The sequence below is a fragment of the Ciona intestinalis genome, chromosome 3, assembly GCF_000224145.3.
Source record: "Ciona intestinalis chromosome 3, KH, whole genome shotgun sequence".
In the NCBI taxonomy this organism is placed as follows: Eukaryota; Metazoa; Chordata; class Ascidiacea; order Phlebobranchia; family Cionidae; genus Ciona; species Ciona intestinalis.
Genome location: NC_020168.2, coordinates 1,628,411 through 1,640,895, shown reverse-complemented (window position 1 = coordinate 1,640,895; position 12,485 = coordinate 1,628,411). Strand labels below are relative to the sequence as shown.

General features: G+C 37.3%; 1 protein-coding gene and 1 long non-coding RNA gene across 2 annotated transcripts in view; one reads left to right on the top strand and one right to left on the bottom strand.

The window, feature by feature from the left end:
* Window positions 1-577, bottom strand: part of LOC113474079 — a 2,549-nt gene extending 1,972 nt beyond the window's left edge. The window contains exon 1 of the long non-coding RNA XR_003395743.1: window positions 89-577. This is a non-coding gene — a long non-coding RNA (uncharacterized LOC113474079). The remainder of the gene's footprint in view (window positions 1-88) is intronic.
* Window positions 578-7,516: 6,939 nt separating this feature from the next.
* The window catches only part of LOC108949310, a 6,661-nt gene continuing 1,692 nt past the window's right edge, over window positions 7,517-12,485 (top strand). Inside the window, exons 1-8 of the mRNA XM_026833656.1 lie at window positions 7,517-9,251; window positions 9,423-9,618; window positions 9,833-10,052; window positions 10,817-10,973; window positions 11,054-11,204; window positions 11,300-11,790; window positions 11,864-12,057; window positions 12,250-12,447. Coding sequence (XP_026689457.1) covers window positions 8,691-9,251; window positions 9,423-9,618; window positions 9,833-10,052; window positions 10,817-10,973; window positions 11,054-11,204; window positions 11,300-11,790; window positions 11,864-12,057; window positions 12,250-12,447 — 2,168 coding nt within the window. The 5' untranslated portion in view covers window positions 7,517-8,690. The remainder of the gene's footprint in view (window positions 9,252-9,422; window positions 9,619-9,832; window positions 10,053-10,816; window positions 10,974-11,053; window positions 11,205-11,299; window positions 11,791-11,863; window positions 12,058-12,249; window positions 12,448-12,485) is intronic.

Sequence of the window (12,485 nt, the reverse complement as noted above, 5' to 3'; positions counted from 1 at the left end):
GAAACTCATATCAATAAAAAGACAAAGGCAACGACCTCAAACTCGTCTACCTATACTACAGTACTACAGCACTGCTAGAATAAGTCACCTCACCTCGAAACCGCCCGATGTTGGATATCGTAGCGCATGAGGACTGCTGTACGAAGAATATGGTCAACCACATGAGATCGCCCGCTACTGCGAAGAACGTCTAAAAAACGCTCCTATAGCAAATAAGCGCGACCCCGTCGGTTTAAAGAATCTATCGGTACTGATGGACTGTTGCTGTACGTCGCTTCAAGACCTGAAACATTCATCAAGCGTAGATTCGATGGAGATCATGCCAAATGTAATAGCCAAGCTACCACTGACGTTACGAGAATAATGGGTAAAGCGGTCGTTCGAAGTTGAGCGTCTGCGGAAAAGCGAAGTTTACAGATTGAACGAAGGGCAAAGTCGTCCGCCTACAATTCGGTCGTGGAAGAGCCAGCGAAACTCAATAATAAATATAACGTATTTCGACCGCTAGATGGCGGTGACTGGATCGAGCTCCATGACGTGATCGCTATCAATAAAATCCCGTGACTCAAATCTTGTTTTCAGCACGAAGACAAAAAGAATTACCAACTGAACGCCGCACCCGCAACCGACTACGTGAGTTCCAGTTTTATATTTGCTATTATTCATGGCGCGAGACTACAGGACGCCCACGCCATGTTCCTGAGTGATGAGAGCGATCTAAGACCGTTTACCGACAATCTCGACAGCGACGACGATGAACTGCAACCCCCGGCTTCTGCAGAAGATAGACGATCGTACCGAATGAATAAGCAATAAGTTCGAAGCTTGCCATCACGAGCTACCCCCCCACGTGGCGACACGACTATCAAATTCTACCCGACAACACAATGATAGCAATTCGACGTTTAGCTGGCCTAAAGAAAAGGTTAGTTCGGAACCCCAACATGAAAGTAAGTACGACCAACAGATGCTGACGGTGGTTACGAAGGGCTATGCAGAATGCACGAACTGAAAACCAACCGCCGTGTATGGTTCCTGCCGCACCACCCTGTCATAAACCCCATAAGCCGGATAAGCTGCGCGTCGTGTTCGGCTACGCTCCGCAACATCACGGAATCTAAATTAACCAGGTACTTATGCAAGGACCCGACCTCGTTAACAGCCTCGTGGGAGTTCTTACCAGATTTCAACGAGAACCCGTTACCCTGGTAGCCGTTATTGAAGAAATGTTCCACAAGATGCGTGTCGACATTAATTGGTTAATTGGGACGTGCACGCCGATGAATTTTGATTTAATCGTCACCGAGATCAAACGATTGAGCAGAGGCCCTGCATACCCACCCGAGCTGTATACACCTGGAGCTAGCCTAAGACATATCAGCCGACTCCCCACTCAACGCATTGCGACGATTTATTGGCCGAAGAGGAGCCCCTGCTTACATCTGCTCCGATAATGGGACCAACCTAGTTGGAGCCGAACGGGTGCTCCGTGATTCCATTCAGGGCTGGAACCACAACAAAATTTATAAGTTTCTTTGACAGAAGGAAGTTTAATAGAGCTTTAATCCTCCACCTGTTAAGACCGAACCCAATCCCCGATCTCCCTCCGACAAAACGGATTATTTTGTCGGGCGGCGATGGCGTTATCTCCAGTACTTGTCCCACCGCTGCTAGACCCACTGGTTTAGAGGATGCCTCCGTACGATTATTGCCCGCCGAAAGTGGCACAAACTAAATAAGATTTTTAAGATTGACGATATCGTCCTTCTTGTGGGTGACTCGATGCCCCGCTCCCAGTGGTCAATTGGGAGGATTACTGCCGTGTTTCCTGATGTGCACCGTCTTGTACGTAATGTAACCGTGACATCACGTGCCTCCGAGTTGAGACGACCGAGGCAAGACACCTAACGGCAATTGCTTCCCAGTGGTCACTAATGGGTTGTCCAAATTATCAGCCACACGTAAAAAATAAGGAAAACACAAAAAAGTATTCATTCGTGTTGTAATATACTTAGTAACTCGTAAGCTGGCACGAGGTGTGTGAACACCCTTGTTATAACGACTGTCGTTTTCAGGTCACGCGATGATAAAGTAAGTTACACTCGTTCATTCATGCTTACTACTCAGCACTGTACAAATGGAATACTGAACTACGTATTATTTAATGGCCATTATTGGTTGTGTTTATAACAGTAAGCATTAATTCCCTAGGAATTCTGAAATAAAGCCAATTTAACAGAACGATATACCAATGTTTACATACTTTCAATTGTAGCAGCACTATAGCAGAGCAGCAGGCAACTAAAATTTGTGGTTACCTACATCTCATAACTGTTTTGATAAACATAGATGTAGCTTAGTAAAGTTTTAAAAACAGAGAATTACTCATCACCTATATATTACTAAACTGTCACCTATGCCTGCTTTTATGAATTTAGATGAGACGGATATGATGCATCAACTGTATTTCACACAATTCTTCTTTATTTGTTACGGTTTCCAAATTATTGATGTATGTATGCATTTAAGTAATAAATGTACAATAAGCTAATATACCTGAACATTTTATGTATTCTTTATCAAACTTGGGTTTTTAAAGGAAAATGTACGGGTAGCCACATTGTAACATGTTAGCTGGAAGTCGGTGGAGAATCCAGATTCAGGAAACACCTACTGTTTATTTTTACGACATCCCAATTGAAAAATCTTCTAGAGCCAATAGAATGTTACGTAAAAAAGAAAACGGAGGGAAAGCTTGGACTTAAAAACGAATTTAAAGACTGGAAAATCTAAAAAACATTGGTAATTTGTTGTTCTCTTTTAAAAAGAGTCAAAAACAAGATCTAGAAGCGGGTAATCTGTGACGTTTTAGTCATTTGATAGAGGTAACTTTAATATTATTTTGGAAAAAATGTATTAAAAAATAAATAAAAACTATTTTACACCTTCTCACAAAATGAAAACTCAAACTAAACTTAAAAAGTTCGTTTAAACCCAATGAGTTGTTTTATATATTTTTAGTTTTGACTGGTTATAAGCTATTTTACGTTTGCAACAAAATATAATTGTCTAAACACAATGGAAAGTCAAGGTGTTTACTTGTGTTTGAATACACAATAGCAGCAGTGAGACCATTCGGAGTTTCTTTGACTGATATCATCTATCTTAATGTTCAAATTATACGTGCACATCCATTAAAGATTTGCCCTCTTGTTTTTGTTGGACACGTAAGTGGTCATATAGATCCTTTTCGTCGAACAGTTGTTCTTGTTGTTATTGTTTTATTGGGCCTTTGTTTTAGGCATTTATATCAACTCCTAGTTCTGGGATTTATTCTATAAACTCTTGGTTGAAATCAAATCATAATATATATTTAGGAATTTTAGACTAAATTTTCAGATTTAAACAACATATTTAGCGTGTGGCTGCCCATCACGTGTGTGTGCGCCGAAGTGTAGTTATCTTCCGCATAAACAGCGCGTCTCTTGTTCTTTTGCTCCCTTAGTTAACCGCTCGCAATAAAGCATTATGCAACCGCCACATTGTAAATAATGTTATAACTTCTAACATTACCTATAATTACTGCGTGGTTGCGGTTTGTCTAAATTCACAAAAACAAACATCCATAAGCGATGACAAGGTTAACGAGTGCAAGTCAAAACATTGTACAGAAGTTGTACCAAGCGTATTTACACATTCTTTATCAATTACTCAATCCTCATGCATCATAAGTTTCGTGAGTTATAATAAATGTATAAATGCATTTTACCTACTGCTCCACAGTCACCAATGGCGACTGAAACCCAATTCGTTGGTTACTTCTGTTTTGTTTTTGACCGAACTTAGTCGACCGTTGTAGTAAAAGGCGGGTAATTAATATTAATAAGTAGTTTAATACGTGCTCACTCATTAGATCCTTGATCTCTTGTTTTACAGTGCTGTTTAAAAAGTACTGTCCTATGTTTTTATATATACCAATGGTGACCGGAACTAACGAGCGCTTTATAAAGTCGTTATATATACTCTCGAATAATTCTGCAGCATTATTTTTCTTATTAAGATCAAACATTAAGGTTAAATTTTCATGTGATACAATACATTTATAAATGCATTCTACGAACTGCTGCACAGTCACAGATGGCGATCGAAAATCGCTTTGTTGGTTACTTCTAGTTTGTTTTTCAAGCTTAGTCGACTGTTTTAGTAAAGAGGTTAATTAATACTATGCTGTACGTGATCATTCATAGGTTTGCTCTCTTGTTGTACAAATGTGTGCTCTTGAAACCGTTTATTGTAAACTTTGCTGGAATTTCTTTCTTAGACTTTTGTTTTCTTATCATGGTCCAATCTTTTGATCAATCTTCTTTAAAGGGGCATACCAACGAAAAATTAAAATTTGTGTATTGATAAATATGCTCAAATGTGATCTAAAGCTACCATTAAAGTTTTAAAATACAAAACAGCTTTTGTAAAAATGAGTTTCAAAACCGCAAATTCGACCGCTGGAGTAAAAAAAGATTGGCCGTGGCGCAATGTATGGGATTTCCCATTAGAAAAAAAATCTCTCAACTTTGATTGTTTCTAGTTTCTAAAATACTTAAGAAAATTTAAATTTTATTTCCGATTTGGTATAATGAATGCTTCTTCTTCAAAGCTACATAAAAACAATTGTTAAACATAGACTTTATTATGTTTTAATTTTCGATTGAACCTAATGTCGAGTGTGGATATCTCATATGTAGTGAGGTTAGTTAGATGTGTTTAACATCAACTATGGTGTCGCTAACTTTGATAATGGCGTTATGACCTGCACATTATTATTAGAACAAAATTCTTGCGGAAAAACTTTAAAATGTTTTTTTGCAGTAAAATACAAATTCAAAATCCTTGTGACGGAAAAAAAAAATAATTTACTACTCGAATATATATTAATGGGATAAATTGGGTGGTTTTTGGTAGAGTATGTTTTATTCAGGAATGACCTTGTTCGCCTTCTAGACCTATATCACTAGAGCTCGAATTAGTAGCTGAATGTTCATTGCATTTTTCTCTTTTTTTAAACTATACGATATATATTTTTACGATTTTTAAATACTCAACCAACACATGTTATTACTTTATATAGTAGGGTAGGGGGAGATGGGACACTTTGTCAGACGAGACTTCTGTTTAATTTTTTACGGACCCATTTAATGATAATCAGAAAAATGATGTTACAGAAAATATTTAACAGTATTATATAACGACTTTATAAAACACGCGTCAAAGCCGATTACTCTTTTTAAATATAGTAGGGTGGGGGAGATGGGATACTTTTAGCACTGAATATTCGAATATCCTGATCATTTTTTTAAACAATTAACAACGGTCCATGGGAGTCGTGAGGATACGTTTTTATTATTCTTTGACTGTTCTACGTTTACTGCCATATGTGTCCCATCTTCCCCCACCCTACTATATTAAAACACTATATAAAATACCCGCTAAATCATAGTAAACACGATGAATTTTGTAGCTTGCTAGTGTGAACAATTTAAAACCAGTTTTATAGATTTTTGAAAAAAACATAAATATTTCGTGTGGCCTACAGTTCAAGTGTTTTGAAAAAAAATAGAATAAAAACATGAAAAAAATAGGCAGGCATCAACATGACTGTATCACTACGACTCCCATATACCGATGTTAAATATATAAAACACCATCAGGATGTTTGGATATCATGTGCTAAAGGTGTCCCATCTCCCCCCACCCTACTGTATATAAAGTTTACATTGCAAAGAAACTAGCACAGTGGGTTAAATTCGGTAGGTTAACTACAAGTTGCAGAACACTGTAAATGTAAATCGATTTAGGTTTGGTGTCTCATCTTTGCCCACGTTGTAGTTTTGTGTGTTTTTATTGCTAATCTTTGAAAGGTTTGTTTAAATTCAATAATTTATACCTCAGGCTAATTGAAATATAATTCACTGCTATAATGACAACATAATATATAAAAAATATGTTCGAAATTTAGTCATTTGTATTAGGATAGCATTTGTGAGAAGTGGCTTGTGCGAAAGACAATGTAGCAATACCCAACTTGTAGCAATAATGTAAACTTTATTAATAGTTATTATCAATTTTATGTTATTATAAGTTCGTGATCGTATACATTTGTGGGATACAGTATTTATCACTTGATGTTGTTCGAACAATACCCATTACCGTTCAAACAAAACCAAATGTCATTAAATAATATGATGTAGGTAAAATGTTAGAAACTATAACAGTAGGGCAGATAAAAAATATTTAAACTTGATTTTCAAAGCGTATAGTATTATTTCGTGTTATTTACGTGTATTCCTAATAATAAATACACATGTTAATCAAAATTAACAATGATTTTAAAACGTCCCGTCTTATCCTGTGTGTTTTCGAATTTGTAAAATTTCCACTGTTGTGCGAATCGCTAAATATCGGGCAGGTGCTCATGTAGTCGGTGCTCGTTATTGAGTTAGAGCGAATTATACACCAGAACAAAATCACGTGACACCACTGTGACGTCATGTGATAAAAGAAGTCATTTGATAACATTGTGCATAAAATCATCAATTTAAAGGGGCATACCAACCAAACATTAAAATTTGTGTATTGATAGATATGCCTCAATGTGACCTAAAGCTACCATCAACGTTTTAAAATACAAAAAAAGCTTCTAAAAAAATGAGTTTCAAAACCGCAAATTCGACTGTTGAAGCAAAATCAGCATAATCTGGTATGTACCTAAGTTCAATCGAAAAATTAAAACCTAATAAAGTCTATGTTTTACATTTTTTTATATTTTCTTGAAGAAAAAGCATTCATTATATCAAATTAGAAATAAAATTTGATTTTTTAGTATTTTAGAAACTAAAAACAATTTAAATTGAGTAAAATTTTTCTTGTGGGAAATCCCATGCATTGTCAAAGCCGCCGAATTTTTTACTTCATCGGGGCAAACTTTGATGGTACCTTTAGGATACATTTGAGAATATCTATCCATATACAAATTTTCCTTTTACGTTGGTATGCTCCTTTAATGATTCAATGTCTGTTTATTTAAAAGCGTTTGTTTAAAAGTCCTGGCGGGGGTAGGACGGGGGAAGACGGGAGACCTCAACCTTCAAAAAATTATAAAATCGTATCTTCACAACTCCCGTAGACCGTTGTTAATTGTTTAAAGCACAATCAGCATATTGAATGTTATGTGCTAAAGGTGTCTTCCCCTCCTTATGCTATGTATATATTGCAATTTGATTTGAGCAAAGAGATTAAAGACTAAATGCTAGAATTATGAAAGTTATTTGGAAAACGTCGCCTAAATATTTCTTAGGCTACTTCGCACTCGTCGTTTCATTTACGTAACTCTTTCGGCTAAGCTAAGCGAACATATAGTTTGTTTCCGAGAGAGTACAGATATCGATTTCAGTATTTGACGAGTTTCTTTTCAGAAGCGTTGCCAAACACCTGTTTCACGCGCGAATACAAAGCCCAAATTATAGAACAAAAGGATGCTATCACTCCAAGGTGTGAATTGCTCAGCTTGAATTACAGGTCAAATTTCGATCAAAGAATTGTAATTGCGTGTTTCATTTACGGGTCACGCTTTCATTCGGCCTACTGAAATGATAATAATCGCTACAGAATATCGAAACTATGCCCCGATCTTCCCAATCTCCATTCTCCCGAATTCCAAGTATCATCTTGTTTGTTATCGGTGTGTATTGATAACGTTATTCCATCACTGTTGCGTAACATTGCTTAGCATATGTTATTACACGCGACTAATTTCATGAAACCGATACACTATACGACGTTGATACATTTTCTATTGCTAAATATAAAGTTTGAATAGCCAACTTTTTAATAAACGAGTGACGCATGTTGTGGCGAAAACAGCGTTACTTTTTTCCTTTAAAAAAAACATACATATTTTATTGATGTTGTCCGAGCACTCTCCACAATACCAGTAAAAGCAGCTTTATAGATAAAGCATGTGTGTGTAACAGCCATAGAAAACTAGATTGTCTATTTAAATATGTGTTGTTGCAAAATATAGAGAAGATGAAATATTTGAGGCACAGCCCTTTATAACTTGTAAAAATAAATATTACTAGACAATTTTAGTGGAGAGGTTTGTTTGTATGTAAACAATAAAAAAATTGTTGAAAATTGAAAACAAATTGTTTAAAATCAGACGATGGTCATCTAAAATCGTGGGATCAGACAAGAAGGGAAATGGGGTGTGGCGATTTGACGAGATTAAGCAGACACAGCTAGTCGGCTGAAAAGAAATCGTAACTTTACGTTTCCGAATCATCTTCTCACAATCCTTACGGCTGTGTAGGGGGTCTTTTGTCCAGGTGCGATGCCGAGTAATCGTATCCAGTCGCGGTGAGAGCAGCTCCCTTTAGTTGATTCTGTGGCGAAATGTTTAAACGATGTTGGGCGGTACCGGTGTTGCTGGTGTTTTGGTGTGTTTGAATAAACAATGACTGTTTCCATAAGTCGTGATGAAGATATAGTCCGAACAGGTGGCGAAAGCAGCAAATATTTTTAGGCGCGGCAGAACTGAAAAAAGTTCTTAATGGTGTAGCAGGAAAATATTCAGCTTACTACAAACTTAACTTTACTTATTCAAACATTAACAAGGGCAGATTAGAATAGGAAAAATGTCCTTGAAATATTTACTGCTAAAAAAACTTGTATTTCTGTTGGTTCATATTGTTTTTTCTAAACCGCTAACGAACTATCAAAACGATGGTGATCTTCTTCATTCTATCAGTGACATCCAAGCAACGCAAAACATTCCAACTTACGACGACGCAAGATCTTCGGTGCAAATGTCGAAAATCGAGCTGAAACCTGCAGAACAGAAAAGTTTATCGAATGATGATCGGAATCACTATTTGACTGCGACGCCACAAAAACCCAGAGAAAGAGAGTCACCGTTACACTTAATGGAAAGATGGAAACGCTCTTTAGAAGACATCGACGTCCTCGTCTTAGATTCTCTAAACAGTCGGACAGGTTTAAAAATGACAACCGAGGATTATGAGGAACTGTCACCTCAGTTTCGGAATTTTCTTCGGTCGGAAATAAATGTGGTTTCCCACCAAAGGTCCGGAAGAGGCGTACAAGCGAGGACAAGCCTGAGCATCAGTGTAAATGTTCCTCACTTCTTTTACCGAGAGGGTTCAGGTCCAGCAGGAATAATTAACAACCCTGTGCAGGTAATTCCTGCGCTATAACCTTGCATTCTTATCCACGTCTGCATTTTTTCGTATTGTTATACGCAATTCGCAGTTTGTTGGCATATTGGATTTGTTATATGTACTTTAACTTAAGCTAAATACCCTTTTTGGACGCTTTCTTGGTTTTAATAATTCAATGACTCATTATAGATTAACGCACCCACCGGCATCGAGTTTGTGTTGATCGAGTCATTAAATATTTTGGACACCGATAGAGAAATACTTGCCCTCAGCAGCTTTACGCAAACTGTAACTGTAGACACTGGAACGCGCAACGTCACCTTTAGTTACGTCATCGCACCATCCTTTACGTTCGATGAGTCCGCGGGAGTCCTGAATTTAACAGGCAAGTGCAGTAATTAGCATGTGGTAACATAATCACCATTAAAACATTTTTTAAATTCGGCAAATCCGTTGCCTTTTTATGCTTACAAGAATTTCTCTGCACATTATAATTAATGATTATTAATTTGCATAAAATAATTTAACTAAAGATTGTTCAAGTTTTTTTGTACAGCAAGCTGTTTAGGTGTAATATTCTTCTAAACTTATCTTTTCAGGCTTATTGAGCGTCAGCGAATACGAACGTGCAATCGAAACTTTGACATACGACAACACTGCAGAAGAACCTACTGCTCAGTTCAGGGGTTTAAATGTTGAAGTTCACGACGCGACATCGTCTGCCAACGTCCCAATATATTTCACTGTACAAAACGTTAACGATTCCCCATTTTTCGGTTCGAAGCCACCGGTACTTACTATAGAAGAAGACAGCTCTCTGTGAGTGTAACAGATTTCACATAAATGAACTGTCTAAAACTAACCGCTCCATTGTTTCGTCCACTCATAATTCAACACCATAAATGCACATGCTGGTTTTATATGCGAGAAAGATAGTGTGTTGGAAATAACCATGGCCAATCAATTGATTATTGAGTAGGCCATGAAACAGCTATGAGAAATTAAAGAGGCATACGCCAAAGGAGAATCTAATATGACGTGATCTAAACAAACCATCCAAGTTTCAAAAAAATGAAACTGCTTCTAAAAATTTCGCGTAAAAAACGACAGCAGTAAAACAAATTTGGTCTTAGCAAAAGTGTCATTAAACTTTTACCATTTCCAGTTGTTAAAACTATACTAAAGAAAATTAAAAAACGGGTTTAGTTTAATGAATGCGTATTTTTCGTGAAGCTATATACCAGATTACCAGGTTTTAGTTACATATATGCCAGGTTAAACTAAGCACTTTTTCAAACGTAATATTAGCTCGAACGACTTGTTTTTTTTTAAATAAAATATTACAGCAGACGCCAGTGAGACATACTGCTGAGTCGGCATATAAGTAGCCTTTGAATTTGCGATTTTGATTCCCCGTTTTCAGAGGTTGTTACCTTTTATGAAACTTTGGATTTTATTTCAGTATTTTTATCAATACACAAATTTTGGTTTTCTTTGGTATGTCCGCTAAACGCAGAGCTTATTTAATATATGATTGTTCATAGCTTTGTTTAAAACTTTAGAGGCCAATTGTTTATTCCCAGGTACGCGCCAATCAGCTCGACAGCCATTAACATCTTGGGAAACTCAATTACCGATAACGACTTCAATTCAGAGCTTGCTATTGGTATATTGGGCGCAGATAATACAAATGGTTTGTGGAGCTACCCTGGCCCGACTCACACACTTGTTACAGTAGAGGTAAATAATCTCGATGCTAATTATAAAATTGAAATAATGCAACTTTTTCTTCGCATTTTTTGAATCGTTTGTTGTTGTAGGACGGAGTGCGTGATGATTCAGGGAACATTCTACGCAACACATCTCTTAGCAAAACTTGTGTGGTGCTGAATGAACAGTATCTTAGTTATACACCAAATTCCAATTATGTTGGGAATACGACCATTACGGTTGTTGCATGGGACAAAACAGGTAACATTATAGTGCATGTATTTTGCAACTATTTTAGTATTATTCTAAATATGAATTAACTACTTTCCATAACCTAAAGTTTAATTTTTAAATAGGAACCACTTCATCTTTTTTGAACGGGGACTTTGTTAACGTGACTTGGACTGCACCTGGTGACGCGTTCAGTTCAGACATGGCCACTGTTACTGTGATGATAACTCCAGTGAATGACGCACCTCACGTGGCACTGACGTCATCTCAGCTAATGTTTCAGCTTACAACTGTGGCGGAAGATTCGGATGGAGGCAGCGGAATACGGGTTAGCAAACTCACCGAGGCGTGTGATGATGTCGACATGGCTTACGACGCTACTATTTTGAACTTGGGAATCGCTGTTACTTCATTTGACAACAGTGGTACATGGCAACGCACTTCTGATAATGGTACAACGTGGACAGATATATCTAGCGTTTCTGTGCTACTTGGTTCAAATGGAGACGCGGAGAGTGATGGTATTCGGTTAATCCCGAATGCAAACTTTAACGGTGAAGCTTCATTTACTTACAGATGCTGGGATTTCACAAGTGGAACTAACGGAAACGAAGGGGTGAGTGCAATAACAAAACACCGATGTATATACAGAAGTTAAAAACTTTACGAACATTGATTCCATGCTACAGGTCGATGCTTCATATATTGGACCTACAGGTGCATTCAGTCAACAGCAAGTAACTGGGATAGTGGAAGTAAGCAACACGAACGACTCGCCATATTTCGAATCTGGCATTTCATCTTTGGAGCTCCCTGTTTACTCTGCATCCGCATTAAATAATCTGGGTATCACAGTAAAGGATCTCGTGAAAGACGTATACAGGTTTGCTGTATAGCAGCTTTAAGAAATATTGATACCCACTAAGAACCTTTGAAGTGTCGAAGTCTTTGTATTGCCTAATTACGGCGTAATTTTACACGTATATATATAACGGCAAAGTCTTCTATATTGTCAAATTTTAACGCGGGAACAATTCGTATTTAGCCATTGATAGACTACATTATTATTTTGCAGAGATATCGATCCCACGACAAATCTTGGCGTTGCCGTAATAAACACAGATAGCAGCTTGGGTGAATTCGAATACACGTGCAGTGTTACATCACCGAATGAGTGGTTTTCATTTTATAGTTCGTATGGGGCGGGTCAAACAAGTCCTGAACCTGTGTCGACATCTCTTGCGACAGTATTGTCTTCTACTTGCAGAATACGGTATGAGTATAAACCTATTTAAAAATACTACGTGTGCT